Raw genomic sequence first — 22,523 nt, 5'->3', positions numbered from 1 at the left:
CTTTGCTCTCCATTGACCCACCACTGACTGGCAAGGGTTGTATTTTCCCCTGCTACAATTAGAAGACAAAGTTCTGAGTGTCAGCAAGCATTACACAGACAGCCAGGCTGCTTAAAATTACAGAGTCTTTAGAGAGAAGATGTGTCTGTGACATTAACACACACTTCTTTCTTTAAAGGATACAGTAGGCTGGAGTCTGTCCTGGTCCAGCAGTAAATTACAGTCAAGGTTAATTTGCCAGTGTGGAAAAAAAAATGCAGAGCAGGACTAGCAATACAGAATCTACCTGATTCTTCTGTAATCCCAAATAAGAGGAAGGCAAGTGAGAGAGGGTGGAAGAGAATGCTGTTTGAGCATTTAATTTGTAAAACAGCAGCAACAAGACTGGACAAAGTCATTTTGTGTTCAGGTATGTAGATTGCTTTACTGCAATCTAGAGTATTATGGACTTCCACAGAGCTTAAGTAACAATGCAAAAGTACATTAAAGAAAGTAAAACCTGAAAGAAACAACACATAGAAAATCTGTTTCCACATTTGTTTTGTGTTTTATATTTTGGTAGCACTTGGAGGCAACAGCCAAAAAAAACTAAACTAAAAATAAAATAAAAATCAAGATCCCTTATGCCATGCACTGTACAAAGATGGACAGCTTTTTCCCAGTGAGAATTACAGTCTTAGTAAAGAGCGAAAGGAATCCAGGCAAAGGAGCAAAGGTAAAAATAACTTTTAGGTAGCCTAGTCTGTTCAAGGCCATATGATTTGTCTGTGCTACTGCAAGAAAGTTAATTCCATCTTCCACATAGAAGGTTAGCAACAATTCACTGTGCCACATTGCTTTTTGTCATTAAAACATAGGTCCTGGGAATCTAACTGTCAGGCTCCTTGTGACTGTGACAAGCCATTTCACTCCTCCATACCTTTGATCTCTAGTCATATATTCCCCAGGGCACATGAAAGACTGGAGGATAATTAATTAATACTTGTGAATTGTTGAAGTGTATTTTCAAAACTGAACTAAGGTATTTATTACAGGAACTAAGTCCAGATATTAAAAGTCTTAATGCATTTTGAATAATTTACTGTCTGAACACAGGAAGGTTCCTATTAAGTATAATTCTCATTGGTACAAGTAGGCAGCTCAGAGGACATTAGAAATTGATGGCAATGAAAAAATTGGGTTTTTTCCCCCCCTTTCCATCATGCACACTTGCCAAGCTCACAAAGGGCAGGACAGTAGCCATCTGTGGAAACAGAATGCCACTATTTGATTCTGCCAGCATACCCAGGTGACCAGCCTGTAGCGGATTTGCCCAAGCAGAAAATTGGCATCTAGCACCCATATTCTGCCACGTCATCAGTGCTCCCACCACTGCAGGCACACCCACCTCCACTCAGAGAGGGAAAGCTATTGTCTGAGCTCATTTCTACCTAACCAGTCCATAGTTACTATATGGGTCCAAGAGGCAGCTGCAGTAAGATTTGCTCCTAGGGGACAGGGGTAGAACAAGCTCAGCATCATGAGAATTCAAAAGCACACTTGCTCCATGTCGGACTCCCAGGTCTGAGATTAGTCCCACTATCTCTTTAAAATTTGACAATTAGTGGTATGGGTTTATTTTTGCCAAGAAGTTTCTGCAAAGGAACTTTTTGTTTTTGTAACCTTGTAAAAAATACTACTAGCTACAATTCCAAAAAGGACTGAGACACAGTGACCGGGTGTATGGGGCAGAAGTGTTAACAAAAGGGCAGTGGATGACACAAGAGAAAGAGCAATGTTTACTCTAGTCCTAAGATTCCTTGAACTTGTTGAAATACCTCTAACAGGTAGAAACAGCCCTGTATTTGTAGGAAACCCCAAAGTATGATCAGTAGTCACAGTCAGGGAACTTGCAAGTAGTTCTTTTTATCCACCACGACTGAAAAGTGAATTAGCAGCACAACAACCACAACAGGATGGAAATCCAATTTCACTTCCTATCTACTCTGTGTATCAGTGGAACACCATGAGCTTCAGCAGAGAAATCCTAGCCTACAGGACCACAAGATCAGCTTAATGTGTGTGGCTACTGGAGAGCTATAACAAAATTAACTTTTGAAGCACAGCAAAGTGCCCAGGATATAATTTTGAGAAGTGCAGTGGTATCCCACAATAAACTCACAACCCAGGGAAAAACTGGTATTACCAGAATGTGTTATTTTGTGGCTAATAGTGGGGGTTTTTTTTCAGTAACTCCCCTATAATTAAAATGTAGATGAGCTAAATAAATCTCATGGTGCTCTAACAAAAAGCCCTCAACTATCACAATACATGTCCATTCATATTTCGAACATAAATTGCTGAGCCATTGATACTTTCTAGTCAGCAATTCAGACCTTGCAGATTTTAGCCTTACTGAACACCAGAGGGATAAGGCAGAAACTTTCAGTGACTGCAGATTAAGAAATGGTGCTGAAATAGTGCTGAATTTGTTATAATTGCAAGCACTCAAATATGAATGTGTTCTGTTGCAATGCAGATATTCTTCTTCACTTATAGCCATAGCATGGCAGGGACAAAGGAGAATACTGAAGCATAAGGGATGTCTCAGAGGAGCTTAGCAGCTCACTGGCTGTGCTGACCAGAAACACAGAACTGAGAAGAGCCCCATGCACTCGGTGTCACACCCCCTCACACAGTCAGCGCACCCTCCAGTATATACCGTTTCGCCACTTAGGTAAAACAGCTCAAGGTGGAAGATCTCCATGTTGTACAGTTCTGGAAAAGCTTTCTGTATTGGACTGACTGTTAAGGAGACAGGCACCAGGACAGCCCAGCCCAAACACCTCAGTCTCAGCAAGGTTAAATCACATCTTTTCCCGGAACATAGATGTCTGCAAGATGCATTTATGATTTTCAAGCACCTTTCCCCTCCCTATAGGCCTTCTTCAATTAGATGCTATTTAATCCACTATTTGTCACTGTAAGTGGTCACTCATGGCCACACAAGTCTAAATTCACTACTGTTACTACTGTCAATACCATACTTGTCTGTCTTCTTGCACTGCCATACTACATTCACTGCTTTCAGATTAATTCTACTGGTAAGCAATCTGTTAATGAAATTGTTATCTCTGCCTATTTTTCTATCATCTACCAAAAAAAAATATGGGGAATGCTAGCAGAATTGTAATAACTAAGGCCGTCATATCTGAAAAGACTAGCTTATTTTTTCTTTTATTTATGAGTACATTTTTTCATCATGCAGTCATAAACTGTAGGTAAAAAAAAAAAGGAGATAATTTGCCTGCAGCTATATGTAGTCATAGTGTTTACAAATATTCTGATGTCAGATGAGCAGTTCATGCCTTAATCACTCAGCTAGGTGTAGATATTTGGCTCTAGAAAACACAAATACCTCCAGACTGAAGGAAAACATAGGCAAAATGAGGTCTGATTTACTGAGTAACATTTCACACATTGATCCCCGTTTTTCTAGTACGAGTTTGGGCAAGGGATTGGTTTTGCCAGGTTAGCTTCCCAACAAGCTCACCATGGGGTCAGACAAGTAACTGCTGACACAAGAGACAAGGCACTTGGGAGGACAGGACTGCAGAAGCAAGGCAACAGGAGCTCAGAGAGGCTGTGCAATCTCTTACCTTGGAGATGCTCATAATTTCACTACACAAAGTCTAGAACAAGCTGATCTAACACTGAAGTCCACCCTGCTTTGAAAAGGAGGCTGGACTAGGTAACTTCCAGGAGTTCCTTCCAACCTAAAACATCTACTTATCAAGCCTGGCAGCACTCCAGCCCAGGGAAGCTGCATGGGTGTATCACGCACCTTTCCAATTCCACGGAATTGGATTGCTGAGCTTGGTTTTAATTTTCCATCTGTGCTGACATTTGGTAAAAGAATGATTAAAAGGGGCAATGAGAGTACAAAAACAAATTGTAGCTCTATTAGCCCCATGTTTGTTTGTAGGCAGACCTACCTTTCCTCTCATGCAGCTAATTCAGCAGGCTGCAGTTAGCCCTATAAAGATTTAATTGTGCCATGTCACCCCAATTCAGACAGCTTGTTCACATTATCACCTCTGATGCTAGTTGAGAGGTGCTCTTTGATAACACCTGGTACCCAGAGTGAGGCCTGCTTTGGGATACCAACATATGCACTGCTCACTCCCATTTTGTTCAGTGTTCAAGGCCCTTGCTTACACATCTGCTTTTAATTATTAATGTGTGAGCAAGCTTGCTAAAGACAATAGTGAATTCTCAAGGCCCTAACTTCACTTAAAACTATATTTTCATTATTCTCTACCACCAAATAAAAGACAACACTAAGGCTTGGCTAAACACTACTATAAGATCAAGTGTAACATGCAGAAGAAAAAATTGTTATGACAGTGATTTCAATTGTAGTTCTCAATTCCTTTAAGCTAGGCTTAAGAAGCCTTGTTTACAGAACTACCAAAGTCTTTGCTGTTAGCTAGAAGTTCTAAGGAATTCACAGCAGTTCTGAAAAACAAGGCAACAGATTTTGAAATATCTTAGCCAACCTGAAAATTGACCGGATCTTTCACAGTAAGTTGCTTTCCTTGCTAATCAATAACAAGACCAAAATGCAGGAAAAGTCTGATCCATTCTGTTTTACCAGCTCCTGTAGACCTTGGCTGCCAGGCAACAGAGCAAACCACTTCCTTAGGGTTAGAGTTAATTGCTATAATCACAGAGCCAGCAGCAATCCTATTCAGGTGAGTCACTAGTTAGGGAAAAGAAAGTTATCAAGAGAGAGCAGAAAAGGGGGTAGAGAGGTTTGAACAGCACAGAAGTGTTTTTTTAAGGAAAGAGGTATACAGTGTGTTTGTTGGTTCCAGGAAGAGAACAGCTGTATGTAAAGAAAGCACAGGGCTGTAACCAATTAGCAACTCCATGTTTGGGTGCTCTAACAAGCCTTAGTCTGCCCAACAGGATCCTTTAACAGACAATGATGAAGGGAAGCACAAACTCAATACTGCTTCACCCAACACAGGGGAGGCATCTAACAAACACTGGAACAACTACAGATACATTTCAACCCTCCTTTTACACCCTGTAATTTCAGAGTCACTACGGTTGCAGGAATAAAAGCAAAGATGAAGTCTGGTGCAGGACATACAGTTTGCAATGAACATAATTATTTTCCTGTTATTTGTACACGCACTTCAATATTTTTCCAGTGGATTTTCTACCTTAATTCCTGTGCTGGTCACCAGCTCACTCACAGCATGCCACTGGAGCTCTGACATAAAACGGTATCATAACAGAGTGTGCAGGTTGCCACAGATGGTTCAAATTAAAGGCAACCTAACAAGCCATTCCACAGACAAAGAGGCAGCACATCCAGTGCTGCCCATGGTGAGAATAGTGTCTCCAAACAGACCTGCCCCGAGAGACATTGCAGAGCTGATGCCCACTCTCAGAACCCACAACCGCTTGACTGACAGCCAGAAACAAGAGCTACAGGACTGGACTCCAAAGGCATCAGCCAAGCAAAGCAATCACGTACCTGCAGTACAGCTGTCCAGCAACAGCAGGGTCAGCTTCATAGAAAGTTACCCTCCTCTGCATTAGCTGCACCCAGCATCAGAAGCACTTCAAAAGCCTCTCTGCTGCCTACAGGGCTACGCAACAGTTTTATGAAGCCTAGCAACGTGTGGCAGACTCTGGTAGGCACCACAAGAAGATACACAGCACCTGAGAGGCACTGAGGAACTTGGCCAAAATATCTACAAAAGTGGAGGCCGTTATAGCAACAGCATACACTCACTCTTTAATTGTGGATGATTAAAAACTTCAATGTTGCCTTAAAAAGTTACTATTAATGTAACAGCCAGCAGGAAAGCAGGCATTAAGAGATTTACCCATGATAGCAAACGTCATTATTTCTTGTTCTTAGTATGTTTTTTTTCTGAAGGATGAAGCTTTCTCAGATGGGACATTCGTGCCTGAGATCACTCTATAAAATTGTGGTAAAGCATTAGCCTGGTTTCCCATTCACCTGGCAAAACTGCAGACAAGAAAAGTAGCTTGGAGCGTGCTTTCTGCTCGGTGTTCTCAGAGTCTCAACCTGAGGGTCATGAGAATTACAGACAGGATCTAAATAAATGTTTGGAATACTAATAATGATGCTTATGTTTGGATCAGAAAGGATGTAATCTGAGAAAAGTTACAGATGCTTTGCTTGACAAGTATCACAACAAGAGCAGCTAAAGCAATACGAGTCTCAATGATGAGGAAAAGAATTAAAATCTGAAAACTAGTATTTCTGCAGTTTAAACCTGCTAAGTAATGACAGTAGCAAATAATGTCTAGAGATAGGAAACACAGAGGGGAACACATTTGATAGACTATATAAGCCAGTACAAATTGTTACTTATAAATTCTAGACATATGCTCAAGACAAACTTCAAAAAGTAGAAAAATCCTTTCATAAATATTTACTTCTCCGCTGGTGAGAAGAACACCGAACAATCTACTCCAATTAATGTTCTAACTAATGAAGTGACAAAGGCTCCCTTTCTGCTCTTTCAGATACAGTTTAATAGCATTTATATGTTGTCAAGCCTTGCATCATCCATTTGATCTCTGGAAAGGCAGAGAGGCAGACAGAATACCAAATAAACATTAACAAATACCACATGAATACAGAACACCTAACAGTGTGCCATTCACAACAGCAGACAGCCAAGGACAATTAAATTATTCATAGATATGAACTGTCCAAGGTAGGAAGAAAAAAGAGAATTAATAAACAGTCTCTTTAAAAAAAAAAAAAGTGTCACAGAAAAACACCCGGCCCCGTTAGCAATTTCTTCCTTTTTTTTTTTTTCTTTTTTTTTTTTTTTTTGGTTAAACTAACAGCCAGTGTCTGGTACCAATCAGAGAATCAGAAGTCAAGGTCTTTCTAAAAGACTTTTTGTCATAACTGGGTAATTAGTTACAGTATATTCAACTGCCATATTCCAATCCCTTTAAGGCCAACAGCTTTGAAATGCAAACCACAACTCTCTTCTTCCTCTCTATACAGAGTCAGAAGAGCCAATGCTGAGCCAGCATACAAGAGCTGCTGCAGAATGCGATGGGCAACATTAGCAAGAAAGAAAAAAGCCCATTAGTCAACAGCACAAGCATATAAGAAACCTGGACTCTGTTTTATACAACCAGTTGGTTCACAAAGTTGCTCTACATCTCCTCTTGTCACGTGTAAAAGCAGAAGAATCAAACATTTTACCAAGATCTACACATGCATTCCAGTAATGGGCACATTGATGGGAATATTTGCAACTACGTGAAGTCCTGTTACTTCCACAAGCATCTAAGTGTTACAAACCACTTGACTCTACCTCTGTAAGCATCCATCCTCTTCTACTGAGTGTTTTAAAAAAGGTCTTTTCCTATGGAAAATTCCGTGGGGAAAGTCCCATTCCACATCACAAGCAAACAAATATTAGAGCTTTTTACTAAAAGCCAGCAAGACAGACAGAAATAGCCTGAGGGCTAAGGCTAAGACAGCAAGCAGCTGAGGGCTCCAACAGTCAAGCAACAATTTAAGAGCTGCAGCAGCAAGGTGGAGCAGGCAGCTGCAGCCATCAACACCACAGCAGGGTAGTGGGACAGGACATATATCCACACGCCAGCTGCACCCAGACCCCCTGTTGGATTTCTTTACATTGTCAGTGAAGACAAACTTTGGCTAAGGTGCTTGTTAGTGTAATCCGGTAGCTAAGCTATGTGTGCATGGCAAGTCCTCCTGCCCTGACACACAGTGTTACCTTTCTGCTGCTCTGTCAGAGGTTACCATTTTATATTCTTGCAGCTAAACCCACAGAGGTTCATTTCTCAGAGGCCTGAGGTTTGTCATATTGTCTGGAATTAAGAAGAGCAGGGAACTTACATGGATCTTCATGTACTGGGAGTATATGCTAACTACCAGACATTGGGTTTTTTCTAGGTTGGCCAGAAATTCTACCCTGCTCTCAAGAGACCTTTCCATCAAAGTTTAAATTACCAGAGTTTCAGTTTCAATAAGCTGTTCTAGAAAACAGCCTCAAAGTAGTAAAAAAAAAAAAAACCACCACCATATTGAAGAAAGGCAAAGAGCAAGTTCAACGCTTTTCATGCATCAGTGATGTCCAGTGGTAACAAGGAAAACACGAGAGGCTTCAGTGCAACATAGATTTGCAGACTGTCTCACTGCTTTTTGAAGACAGTAATCATGATTCTTCAAAAAGGAAAATAATCAAAGACCTTTCCCTTTTCTTTCCCAGCTACCACAGCCTCTACTAAAACAACTACAACAAAATAAAACAACAAAAACTAAGCCATGCTTATTCCTTACCTTAATTATATGTGTGCCAAGCCAAAGAACAGAATGCATAGAACACATCTCATTTTAGGTTTCCAGAATTAAAAGACCTGCCTTTAAGCGTGAAAGCCATTTTGTCCCATTTCAAAAAGCTGGATGGCTGATCAGTGAGAGGATACAGGGAGTTCTGTAGCTATTGCTGCAGAAAGCAATGCAGAAAAAGAAATACATACACATATATACATATATGTATATAAAGAGAGCAAACTCATAAAAGCTGCACTGAGGCAATGAATCCTATCCTCTCATTTCATATGGAGGTAGGTAAATAATGGCACAACAGAGATTTCATTCATGCAGAGGTCCAGGGTATGCTGGGAAGTCTCAGTCTGACAATTTGCTGCAGATGCTTGCTTAGAGGAGCCATTTATCAGTGTCACCCATGCACATTACTACACACTGCTTCCTCGGCAGCATTCCATACCAGCTTCCCACATAGCACGCTCTGGTTCTTGGTATTTCAGGCACAGAAATAGCCCTTATCTGGGCCTTAGCAGTGTGTGTTTATTGAAACGATTCCTATTATCCAAAGTGCATGTGTTTGGAGTAGGAAAGGGACAGAATTTATTTCCTTTCCTGATAAAACGAACAGCAAATTAAGAAAAGTCACAACAGGGTTCCTTCCCCTTCTCCCCCTCCTCTTTATACCCCTGTTTAGCTCATTGCTTATAAACAGCGAACACAAGTCTTCACATCAGCAGAGCTGACTCCTGGAGGATACAGGCACCTTGGATGTTTCATCTCTTGTTATACTTAAGTGGAATACTAAACAGGCAAGACAGTGGCAGACCAAGCTAAAAGAACCAAGTAACTAGGACTGACAAAGAAGGTTGGCAATTTAAAGCACTTCAGTCTGTAAAGTGCTTCATTTAGAGCCATCAGTGCCAGTGCATTCAGCCCTCCTGTATACTCCCCCACTTTTAGCTCTCCTCTCACACCTTAAGTCTTTTCTGTTCTGCTTTTGAAGTATTTGGAGCAAGTGCTACCACTTAATAGCATGGCCTCAGAGCACCCAGTATAATCATAACACAGAATTAGTAAGATCAACACTACAAGAATTAAAATTAATCTGGAAATTAAACATTTTTTACCTTCAGAGGTCTAACTATGCTCCAGAACATCAAGTTCTACCATATTGCTGGAACACTAAAATATGTCATTTATTTGCTATGTTGGGTGACATCGTCAGTGCAATGAGGTGAGCCCCTATTTTATACCAAGTCTCAAATTGACAGTATGGAACATACAGGTCCTTGTGACTGGTAAACAAAAGAGAAACAAATGAATGAGATGCAAGAAAGAAAATCCAGTTACAACCTTAGATCACAGGTTGCACCTGTACCTTAGTCTTTGGAAAACCTGATTTCAGAATGAAAAAATACTGAAGTGCATTAAACCAAAGGCAAGTTTGGTGTAACTGTCTTCTACCCTTCTGGCTGCTTGCTGGTGTTTATTGGGCAAGGGGAGCAATAGGGATGGCTTTTTAAAAAAAAAAAAAAAAAACACACAACACACCACACACACCACAAACCACACAACAAACCACCACACAACACACATACACCATCACAACCACACATACACTTCATATGAAATATTTCTGTAAAGTTTTAAAGACACCAGCAGTGAGCTCAGCCTTATAAGATCACTGCTTTATCACACATTTCACCCTGTTTCCCCAGTGTGCCACTTTTCCCATGGAAGCACTGTTCCTTCATTGCCTGGACCAACCAAGGCACCCTTCATTTCTATCTCTATAGCCCATCTTCTTCCTCTCAAAGCCCTATACTTCTCCTCAGTATGCCTTTCCTGTTCTCCTAGCAGTTTATGTCCTTTAGGACATAGGCTGATTTGCTGTAAGTGCCTACTCCCAGCCCTTGCAACTTTGAAAGTGGTTGATGATGTTAAAGCCAAACACCCAAAAGTTCACCGGTCAAGAAAAGGCTAAAGGACAGATGTGATCAGATACTTCTAACAATTACAGATTATTGCAGTTGGGAAAGCAATTCCGAAAAGATTTTTTTAAATATCAGAGCTCTCATCAAGAACTTAGAAGAACTAGACTCCAACTGTTCATTTAAAATTAGAAGGCATTTAAATTAGCTGCCTGTCCCATGTCATATTCATCAAATAGCCTCTTTGCAGGAACACTGGATAAATGACTTAACTAAAACCAACTCTGCAAAATCTTGCAGAGCTTTGTTTTCATAGTGATGGGAGAGTGTGCCCAAAGCTCCCTTAAGCCAGTTTCTTCTCTCCCCCACCCCACTCACCATAACTTCTTTCTCCCCTCTAAGCCAAAATCCACAGAATTTTTGTCAAATCCATTATTCAAAAATCGATTTGACACACAGGAAAAAAAGGAAGTCTTATTAGGCATGCTAAAAGAGCAGCTCTGGATTTAGGCTTACCACCTATGCTGCAGAGCTGCTTACAAAGCCATTGCTAATGGCCTTCCAGCTACTCATCATTTCCCCATGTTCAGTCTGCCCAGACAGCTAGCTATTCCCCTCTAACAAATACCATTTTAATTGCATCTCCCACTTTGTTAGCCTTCTCGACCTCCAGTAAAAGCCATCTATGGTCTAACAATCTCTCAAATCTGACACTAACACCAACTAGCACACTAGTATGCTTTCCTTCTAGGTTCACATGTATGCAGGCCTATTGTCAAGAATTTCCATTAGAAGTCTAACAAGTATGAGCTGAAATGACAGCTTGAGGACTAGTGGGGAGAGAAAACAGGGGAGGGAGTGACAAGGGAAAGGTGAATAGGAAAGAATATGCATGTGTATTGCAAATGCCCCTGTCGCCAAAGACTTCGTTATACCTTTCTGGTACCAGGGTTTCTCCAGTCCCAACACCTCCCTCTGAGCAACAAATGCCAGCCACAGCCCCCACCACTGTTAACTCTTCCTGTGGGAACACTGCCAGCAATTTCAGCAATATTAACCCTGGGAATACTAACACAATTTAGATGACTTGTTAAATTTTAATGATACCCATTAGAAAAGAGGAAAACACAAGAGTCGCAACTCCCAATTTAGTGCATTTGGCTGCTGAATAGGATATTAATGTTTTTCTTTGCCCAGCACTATTAAATGAGCAGTGAAACTAATAGAGAAATGAAGAGTAATGACTTCTATTCTTGCTGTTTGGCATCTGCCTAAAGCCAAGACTGCCTTATTGCCCACTAGGTTTTCTGCTGGAGTCCATCAGGTGGATGGAGTAAACAGGTAATTCTTTCAGCATTTGGCGCTTTGCAGGTCAGGGGTTCATCTGAGAGGCACAGAAAACTGTTCAATTGAAACAGCAGCATACAATCATTCTGGCTCTCAGTTAGAAGGCAGAAACCCAGTCTCCTGAGTCACTTCATATGTAACCGAGTCCAAATTTGGCTTTGGTAAGAACAGAAGTTTGCCAAAGTGACTCTTCCAGGAGCCAGGACACAACCAGGCAAAGGCCAAGTTCTGCACCACTTTTAGCAAAGGGCTCCAGAGTGACCATCATCTTCAGCACTGCAGGAATCTCTTTCACATCTTCAGTACACCTGTGATAAAAGGAATGGGCAATTCCCAACAGAACCACACAGCAGCCCACAGAAATTGATGGGTTGTATTCCCAAATCCTCATTTATGTTCAGTTAATTAGGAGCATGGGAGAGAAAGAGGAAAAGAAACACACATAACTTGAGGAAAATTAATTCCACTGCTGAGGTGGGTCTGCTCAGACAGTTCTGAACAAAGTTGAAACCTACAAACCACTGTGAATTTTCACTTTTTTCTTCAGAAAAAGAAAATATTTATGTGGTGGATGTCAAAGTTTCCTTTCATTTGCTTTTCCTCAAACATTCACATGAGTATTAATAGAATTTTGTTCCCGTGCAAGTCCATGGAATAGAGAAGATGTTGTGAATACTGAGGTGCAAATAAATGATCACGTCAAAATATCTATGATTTAGGAGGCATGGTGAAATAAAAGTTAGTAGAAGTTTGTTATTAATAGGTCACAGAAAATCTGCAGGTTGAAATATGTTTGCAAAAATCTAAATACATACAAAGCAAGTTCTACTTGAAGGTAATTTGGAAGCCAAACTAGAATGTATTCATAGTTTAAGATTTTCCTAGAGACACTAGAGCTGGATGGAGGCTTTACATCAGTCATATAGCACTGGACACAGATATCCTTCCCTCCAGCACACACAGTTCCTCTGACACACACCACCAGCAAGGAATTTCAAATATTTCCCAGAACCACGCTCACATTGGATTGCAGTATTTTTTTTTACTAGAATAAAATAATTTTTTAAAGGCATTTGATGCTCTTTCCCTGAACCATCAAATCCACTGAATAATATAATTGATCAGCCACTAACACAGCTGATACCATAGGGCCTATAAGTTAAGGTCTCCTACTTGTAGGGCAACAAAGTGAGCAGACTCAGCCCTACTTTGTTTTATAGGAAGGCAGGACAAGTTTAAATACACTACACAAAATTCTTATACCAATGCAGGGTTTCCTTATGTGAATCTAGAGGAGTTCAGTTCCTTCTGAGGAGAGGAAAGCTTTGGACTTGGTGTATAATTCATGATGAAAGCAATTTAATACCCCATCAGTTCCCTCAGTTCTCTCAAACTGAACTTCCTTGGCAATCTTGTTTTAATTTTTTTTTGTTTTGTGCACAGAGACTACTACTGAATACAGTTTCAGAGCAAAGCTGAGAAGAGGAGATGAGGAAGTCAGTCTGAAGGTTTCTTCAGACTGCAATCTTTTTACTTCTCTCCTACAAAACACAGAATATTTTAAAATACACAAGAAATGCAAGATCAGCCATAAACTATATGATTTAATAGTACAGATTGAACTGAATAGGTCTTAGTGACAGCTAAACACAGTTGAAGATGAAAAAAAATTTTAAGCAGCACATCAATCTTGGAATGGTAAGTAGCTTTTAACAGCCTTACTACACTCTATTATTTCAAATAAAATACATTGAATTCTGATACCATAACAAAAATCCAAACTGCAATTGAACACACCAGTTTCTTAGAAGTAATTCTTTTGTATAGCTCCTATCATATTTTCCTTTACTTTCTCTTCCATAAAGCAATTAAAAAGTAATCCCTATATTCTGTACTAGTTACAGCTGAGGTTATGGTTGGCTGCATTGTACTGCTCTCATCAGTACCTTTCTCAGGTACCTCCTCACATCTGCTGTTGTAATAGCACATCTAGTCACTCCCTCACCTTTCAATCAAAAGAACCAAGTTTAGAAAGCAGTGCTACTGGAAGCATTTGAACTAGCTATCATTTTGATAAGAACTGAAGCAGGGAGCAACCAATGTGTACTCACGCAGGAAACCTGCAGGGATGCTAACTTACAACCCTCATACAGAGAGGAGAAAGAAAAGGCACACTGGCAAACCCAGAAGGGGCCAGGATCTCCAAGCCCTGCTCAGCCTGAGCAGTGTGTCTGCTGCTTCAAATGCATGCAAGGATTCTCTGGTTAGAGGTATGTAACAGACAGAGCTGTGGCCTAAAAGAAATCCCACTCATCTCACTCAAGTCAGAATCCCATCACCAGAGTCAATTCCACGTATGTCACTAGACTGACAGGGTTCAGATCCAGAGCTCTGCTCTCTCCGTCCCCGCTTCTTTGCTCTTTTTATAAGTAACCAGCAGTAGTTCAAGTTAATCAAGGGAAAGTTTTCAATATTTGACATTTCTTGCAGGATCTTTTGAACAGCCTCCATCCCAAGTTCAGGACAGTCCAGTCAACATTCCCCTGCCCTATTAAGTGTCTTGCATTGGTCTGCACATTTACTTGGAAAAAAGCTCAAAAAATGCTCTCATCAAAACATTACTAAGCTATACTATATCATCTGAAGAGGAGAAGCAAAAGCAGCATAAGCAAATGCATATTCTGGTTGTGGATGTTACAAGATATTACAACTGTACCAAGAAGGTGTCTGATTATATATTTCAGGTTTCAAAACCAAAGATCTAAACACGGTTCTTAGCAGCTTCATTATGCTCACAGTTATTTTATTTTAAACCCTGGTTTAATGTTAAGAAGGTTGCATAGAATGCAACTCAAAATAAAACTGGGCAACATAAGTCACTGGGGATTTGAGTTCTATAAACCTATGAACAAGGATGCAGCCATGGTATGATTATCTAAAACAACCTTGCTCCAATGACTACACCGTGTTAACAGAAACTGTTGGATGAAACATTGCCATGTCTTTCAAATGTGCAGCTGAAGCTTCCAAAGAAAAGCAGTATTTCAGTGTGTGACTGCAGCAGACTGCTTGCAATTATTACTTTACCATTGCTTTCCAGAAGAGCAATACCTTAATTAACTGTTGTGACTTACATCAGTGTCACAGTGCAACCAAAATTTGGTCCAATAATGGGAAAGACTATGGAAAACACTTTTAGAGCTTCCCACTCTTGGGATACTACTTTGTTTATCAGCATGTTGTTATATACCATAGCTTGCCTAATTCAAAGTCAACATGCAACCTGCTTTTCTGCAATCAGGGATAGTTCTTGAACTGCAGCATCAGCAACAGTTTACCCCGTCTTCCCGAAAATAAGATCTATCCCAAAAATAAGCCCTAGCATGACTCTTCAGGATTTTTGAGGATGCTCAATATATAAGCCCTACTCCAAAAATAAACCCTTGTTACAGTTCATTAAAAAGTCAGTTTAAATAGTGTCCAGGCAGCTACACATGTAAAGAAAGTAATATGTTTTGAAGCAAAAATTAATATAAGACTCTTATTTGAGGGGAAACAGTATTTATCAAACGGAGAAAGGAAGTCCACATGCTTGTATTCCTCACATTTTATTAACATGCATGCTTCTCAAGCTACAGCATGACACTTTGCTAAGATCTAAGCTAGCAATTTAACTTAGGACATCTCTCACGCTTTTGACACGCGGACCGCATGTCACAAAACGCTGCAGTTCCTACCACATCATTATGTAGAGCATGACAGTCAAGTTTATTGCAGTGGCGGGCGGCAAGTTCAGTGCTTGGAATCACCCCAATTATATGATGTCAAAGGCTATGTGCTGCTGATGTGGCAAAACTGCAAATGTCTTTCAACCCTACATACAGAGCACTGCACTGTTCTAATAATCTGCTGATGCAGGCGTGAATCCCATTACAAGTCCATGGTCCGTACTGGTTATCATGTAACATGTTGTTCTAAGAGTGTCTGGGGAATTCAGCATAGACTACCTTTCTTCCTCCTCCCTCTCCAAAGTCATAGACAAAATCCTATGCTTGTTATACAAGACTGGTACAAGTGTTGCCACATTTACTTCTAAGAAAATAATAAGACTATCTAAAGACACAAGGTGATTTTAGATATCAGTGCAGCATTCATGGCATGTATAAAGCATCTTGAAGGAACTTTGTCACTTAATACTAGACTGGCATGAAGAGGCCGGCTACAGACTAAGCACTGACTGTTTATTTCTGAACACAATGTTTTCAGATGCGCAGCCAAACCTCTGTAAAAAAACCTCTAATTTGATCAAAAAATTGCTCTTCCCTAGAGATTTACTTCAGATAAAGTGTCAATACTTCCTCCCTCCCCAACAACAGCTCTGTCTATGGTCTCCAGAATTATTTTCTTTTCTGACAGGAAAAACACCAGTCTCAATTCACTAAATATAATTATAGGCCTGTTCCTAATTTCCAGGGCACTCAGTAATGGTATGCCTTTTTGATCCCATGAAGAAAGCTGCAGAACTAACAGTTTTGACAGCTTCCTAAAAAGCAGTCTTTAATATATGGTATCTTCATCTTTACCTCAAAGACATTTGCAAGCTTAAAAGAGATATTTATATCACGTCACACATTGACACCATGGATTGCAGCAGCAAGACTTCCAGCTGCTCTGAGAAGAGAGTTTATATTAATTCGTCAGAGGTGAAGGCATATCCAATTGCCTCCCCTGGACCTCTGTAAGCAGCTGTAATTCCAGGGCAACCAAAGTAGCCTGTGGTTTCCCAACTTGCCAGGAAACATACAATTGTAAGAAGATCCGCAGATGAGTTATGTTAAATGTTTGATATTGTGACCTGTGATGCAACACAAAAGAATGGTTGTTGTTGCCTAAACTTTAATGGAGTTAATCCTTCCAAATGCTGACAAATTACTGCCTCAGGCTATTTAAAATCACATTTCTAATGCAATAATCCTATCTGCATTACAATGAGTTGGGATGAAATGATTAGGTGCGTGAGATTTTTGCACAGTGAATTAAGTCACCATACAGACTGGCCGTGCTTGTTCACAAATTAAAGGTCTGGACAGAAATGAAATTCCATTATTCTGCCACTTGCTAAGCTGAGAAAGGGTTCATTACTGTCCTGTCTCTACTGGGAATGTTTCTAAAGTAGCTACAAGCTACAGGAACCTATTTTTCATTAGATCAGCTTCAAGGCTTTCTTCATTATTAACAATTATTAGTCAAGTCTTTGACTACTCAAGATCTCTGAAACAGAAAAGGCTAAACTCAACAAAATGCAAGCAAAAATGAGATAGACTGTCAGTAAGTATGTGGAAAAAAAGAAAAACAAAACTGTACCCTCAATACAAATCCTTCCCTTCCCCCCTTCACAGACACACTGTGCTACATCACTATCTACCCAATTCTGATATTCAGAAACACAGACTTTTTAGCTAGGGCATAGTCCAGAATATAAACCACCTAACACCACCAGTGCTATCCATCTCCAGCATTTAAAATAGTATCCTTATTTCCTGACCTAATCACAACATGCCCAAGCAGCTGTTCACGTCTACACATTCAAATCACCTCTCAGTTTAAAGGCTGTATTCAGGATTTTTGGAATCCCATACTAACAAATCTATAATCACCATCTTGAGACTATTCTTATTAGCATTCAATTGATTACTTACACACAATATAATTTGATACACAAATATAACTACTCTTCAATTAATGATTTTTTTTAATCAGATGCCTCCGAGGTTAGTGCTCCATTGAAGCCAGAGGATATCAGAGGTTTGAACTCAAGGCAATCAGATTTCACACAAATTCTAACAAATAGGGAGTGTGATGCCAAAAACTTCTATGCTAGAACTTTGTCTGATGCCCTTCTGAAAATATAGTGCAAGAAAAAGCTTAAAATTAAAAAAAAATTCAAGACAATCCTTATCATCATGCAAATGTAACGAAAACCCCACAAAAAAATGGCCACCAAACGCTCCAAGATTCTTTCAGCCGCAAACTGCAATGTGCAGTTATAATGACAACTTGTGCTAGTCATTTCCTACAAGCATGCTTCACATGGAGGTTGCAATAAGATTTCGTTCTCACAAAACTTAACCACTTGTACGTAGATAATTGTTGTAAATCTTTAAGTCACATCTGTATCACAACACAAGAAAAAGTAACAACAAGCTTTTACCATTTTTCTTTTTATAATTGGCAGGGAACCTGGCATTTTAAATGGTTAAAGTAGTGGAACTATAATTATATATTCCTCACCTTTGTGCCTCACAAAAAAGAAAAAAAACATACCAATAAAAAACCAAACCAAATACCAAGTTTTCATCCTATTGATGTACTAGGAGAGAACGCTTCTATTTAAAACTGAAAGCTCAGCACCTCAACACTAACAATGAGCTAGTCAGAAGTAGTTTACGCTACGTTAAGTGTGGCTTTTTCTGTATCAAATGAAAAGCTTCAGTACATAGCTTCATGCATAAAGCCTGGTCTGTTTATGCAGCAATTAAGTATACTATTACAGTTTGCAGATATACACAAATCTTTACATTATATACCATAGAAAACATCAATATAGGCTCACATATCTGCTACAAGATGTGTCAAAACACAAGACACCTTCATATTCTGCTTGTTCTGCAATACACAATACCCAGGGTTATATGCATTTCTAAACACAGTATAAATGTGAAACAGGTGCCATAGACCATATTTATAATGCTAATGAAATTTCTAGGCTGTTTTCAACAGCACCAACAAAAAACATTGTTTAAGTCAGCTAGATCAAGCCAACTAGAAGACGACTGAACAATTAAACAGAGGATTTAAAATGTATCTAATAAAGGCATAGCACCAATTAGCTGTGTCCTACTGGGCACCACAGACTTGAATTGTAAGATGCTTTGCAAGTTCTGATGGAATACCCAGAACCAGGAATGTGTTTTGCTCCTTCTTCCACTGAAGTCCTTGGCGGGATGAATTCCAGCCCCCCAAAAAACTATTTCCATAGCTGCAATCAAAAGCAAACCTCACAGGACCCTGAAAAACACCAGCTACATGCATGATAGTCTCCAGCCTCAATCCAAACTGAAGAGACTCTTCCCCAGATGCGTGACAAGTTTCCACGTCCTTGCAGGAGACCCTGTACATCTCACCCTCAGAGGGCAGCCCAGGAGCATTAGGGTGGCACAACCCTGCAAGTGCAGCTCCCTGCTGAGCTGGCAGAGCCCACACCAACACCCTGCTGTCCTCAGGCAGGCACTGATAAGGCTACCCCATGGGACTCAACAACAAACTTGCAAGACCAGCATAGCATACTCGATCCAAAGAAGTCAATGGCACTAGCCAAGATATTTGTATCCTATATCACCTCGACCAAGGGTGTAGGAGTAGTTACATTTATACAGTCCTAAAATTACATTCAGCCCTTTGAAGGCAACCGCGAGGCTGATGTGGCGCCCAGTGAAAATTAGTTTGACACCCCCAACCTAGACTAACGGCTCACTGTGCTGGGCAGTGTTTACTGAAGGCAGAAATTGCAAGCCCAGAAAGTTATTAATGGTTGTAAACGAGCAGAAAGTATGATAGAAAATAATGCTTCTGCAAATATCAGACAGGTAGCACCCATCCGTGGAAGGGAACTAACTACATGCAAAAGGCTGGAGTACCTCAACAGGATTGAGTCTGCGAGTACTGTTTAGTAAAGTGAATAGGGCAGAGGGTCGCCACAGCCCACGAAGACCACCTTACTTCTGTGGACTTAAGGGGAAGGAAGGAGGCACAACAGCTTTGTAAACGGCACTACTGCACAACTGGAAGGTTTGAAAAGGAGGCTAAAAAATATAAAAATAAAAAAAAATGGAGAAGTAAAGCTTACTACTGACATGAATAAAGACAGGCCTGTACAACACCATCAGCAAAGCTACACAAACAACAGAACAATTAACAGTAACATGAGGGTAACATCTCAGAAAGGCTAGTATAGGCAATAACTGCCACTATTACAATAAGGGAAGTCTGTACAAATCTTTACACGACTGCAAAAATCTATGCATTTCAAACACTGTGCAAGGGATACAGAGTCTTGATGTTTATGTTTTATCCTCCCTCCACCCTAATCTCAGTTATTCTGATGGCTCCCATATCTTTATCAGTAATTGCCCACCTATACCCACAGCTGGTAATGACTGCCAAGTCACACAGCCTGAAATCTGTGAAGATTTTGGTACAATGTCACTTTCCAGGTAATCAACCATGTATCAATATGGTTAAATTGACTATTAATTTTGGTGGTTCCACCTTTTCTTTTTCATGAATAACTCAGTTAAGCCAGCTCTTGAGACAAGGAAACAACAAGCCCTTTAGTCTTTTGTTCAAGAGAGCACCAACTCCTGCTCTCATGGCACATAAATAAATAACGGAGGATAGAACACAACAGCAACACCAGGGACCCATTCTCAGCAATCAGCTCTTTTCCATGATATCTCTTTATCGTAACCACTAATGAAAACTCTTTGAAGTGGAAGAGTAAATATTATCATTTGATAGCACCTGGACTCAACAGTGCAAACAAAATTGCATTGTATTACATTGTGGGAGCTGTAGACCCATTCACAATACAACACTCACAGAGTTGCTGTGGAGGAGCCCAGTGCTTACTATTTTGGTTGCACGGGGTCATCCAAGGGCTGCTGGTCACCCTTTTAAGGCTGTTAGCCTTAATCTTTATATGCACAACAAACAGGGAAAACAAAAAACCATGCCAAACAAAACAAAAATAAGGAGTATGCCTTTGGAGGTACCAGATTCCCCAACAGAGGCAAAAAGCAGACTTTGAATGCTATCCATGATCAGTCAGCTCTTAAAACCTAAGGCCAGACTTCAGAAACACTTGCTTGCTCTTTAGGCACAGGTTTATTCAACCCAATACTCAGGGTCCAGCAGCTTCAAGTATTTTAAAGTCTCCTTATTGGGGCGGGGGAGAGAGGGCAGAGCAAGGAATCTAGTGCTTCTCTTACAGAGAAGCATAACCAAGTTGTCCTTATGTTGATGAGACCCTGGAGATCTGGGTTCAAGGCCATAGTCTGCCATGACCTCCCTGGGTGACCTTTGGACTCACACAGCATTTCAATGCCTCATCTGAACCTGGAGCTACAGAAGGATTCCTGCTGCACCTGGCCCCGCAATGGAAGTACAAACCACAGGCATCAGACCAAAAATACCTTACCACTAAGGTGGCTGCCAAGTCTCAGAATATTTTGTAAGTCCATCCTGAAGGGATCAAAGAGAGCAAAAGCGGAAGGGATCGATGACTTCCATGTGGCATTCCCAGCCTTGCTTTCCTCTCACTGGGAACAAGTACACAGGAAATAACACAAAACCACCCTCAATGCAATGGAAGAAGGAGGCAAGAAGCAAGCTTGAGGCCCCCCTGAAGCCTGGCAGCCCTCCACAGGCAGAGGTACCCTGTTCCACGTGAAGCAGGGAGAGAGGATGGGAAAAAGTACAAGACCAAGAAGGGGCAAACCCAGATAAACCCTAAAACCCTTCGCGGTGACAGCAGCAGAGGGGAGTGCAGGTGGCGGGGAGTCGGCCCGCAGCCCCACCGGCCATGGGGGCCGCTCCCAGGCGGCTCCGACTCCGCAGCGCTGGCGGTGCCCGCGCCGAGCGGCACACGGGTCCCCCCGTTCCGCCCCGGCCCCCGGCTCACCTTGCTGTTGGCGGGCCCGGGGATGAGGAGCTTCAGCGCCTGCCTCTTCAGCTCCGCCAGGCGGGCGTTGCAGTGCTCGCACCAGACACCGCGGTCGGAGCCCGGCGAGGAGCCGCCGCCGCTGCCAGAGCCCGGAGAGCCGGTGCCGAAGCCCGGAGAGCCGCCCAGCGAGCCAGGGGAGCTGGTGCCGATGCCGGGCGAGGCGGGTCCCGGAGAGCTGGTGAAAGAGCCCGGCGAGGAGGTGCCGGAGCCGGGGGACGGGGTGCCGGAGGAGCCCAGGGCAGAGCCGGCTCCCTCCGGGGCTGGGCGACTCCCCGCCCGGGACTCCTCGTACGCCTTCCGGTACCAGCTCTCGGGGGAGAAGGGGGCGGCGGGCTTGGTGGGGGAGCAGGGGTCGGTCACCTGGAGCGGGAGAAGGAGCAGCGGGTCAGCCAGAGAGGCTCGTCGGCGCCGGCAAGTTTCGCCCGGACGCTCCGCGCCCGCGGCGGCCTCCGCGCTTCGCCCACCCCCGCGGGTCGCCCAGAGCCGCCGCCCCGCACCGCGGAACTTGAGCGGAGCGATAGCCGGCGGCGCCGGTAGCCGCCGGGCGAGGGACGCGGGAGCTCCGGCACGGCAGCTCCGGCACGGCAGCGGACACCGCTCCGAGCCGCCTGTCCGCCGACAACTTACCCCGTATTTTCTGCTCCGCGCTGTGACCGCAATCCTCTCCTTATTTCCAGCCACTGAATTCATGGTGGCTTCGCAGCGCGGCGGGAGAATTTCCCACAGGTTTTCCAGTCCGCATCCGAAGGGAAAAGCCGGTCCCTGGAAGTGCCCCGTGAGGCGGACAGGCTGCTCCCTCCGCCGGCCGCAGCCTTCGCCGCCTCCGACGGGATCGCTCAGCCACAAAACACCGTCAGTTCTCGAGAAAACGCTTGGGGCTGGGGTTTTCTCCAGGTCGGTTCTTCCTCATTGTCTTCGCTCTCATTCCCTTACAACCCTTGTTTTCACAGAAACAGCAACATCCAGAGTAGGAGCATTCCCTCCGGCAGGCAGCCCGGCTCGCTCTCCTCCGCGAGTGAGGCGAAGCATCCGAGGTGGCTTTAGGAAGGTGAGAGCAGGAGCCGCGCTCGCCCTGACAGAGGCGCTTTCCGCCTCCGCTACAGCGGCAACTTGT

The 22,523-nt window shown here is 42.2% G+C and overlaps 1 protein-coding gene across 1 annotated transcript in view; it reads right to left on the bottom strand.

Annotated features, from left to right (window-relative positions):
• KIF26B (kinesin family member 26B) overlaps positions 1-22,208 on the bottom strand; it is a 295,352-nt gene extending 273,144 nt beyond the window's left edge. Inside the window, exons 1-2 of the mRNA XM_065631902.1 lie at positions 22,037-22,208; positions 21,368-21,769 (exon numbers count right to left, since the gene is read on the bottom strand). Coding sequence (XP_065487974.1) covers positions 21,368-21,769; positions 22,037-22,099 — 465 coding nt within the window. The 5' untranslated portion in view covers positions 22,100-22,208. The remainder of the gene's footprint in view (positions 1-21,367; positions 21,770-22,036) is intronic.
• Positions 22,209-22,523: the final 315 nt, after the last annotated feature.

This window comes from Caloenas nicobarica, chromosome 3, assembly GCF_036013445.1.
Source record: "Caloenas nicobarica isolate bCalNic1 chromosome 3, bCalNic1.hap1, whole genome shotgun sequence".
Lineage (NCBI taxonomy): Eukaryota > Metazoa > Chordata > Aves > Columbiformes > Columbidae > Caloenas > Caloenas nicobarica.
The sequence above is the reverse complement of the archived record's forward strand: the minus strand, read 5'-3'. Positions and strand labels throughout refer to the sequence as shown.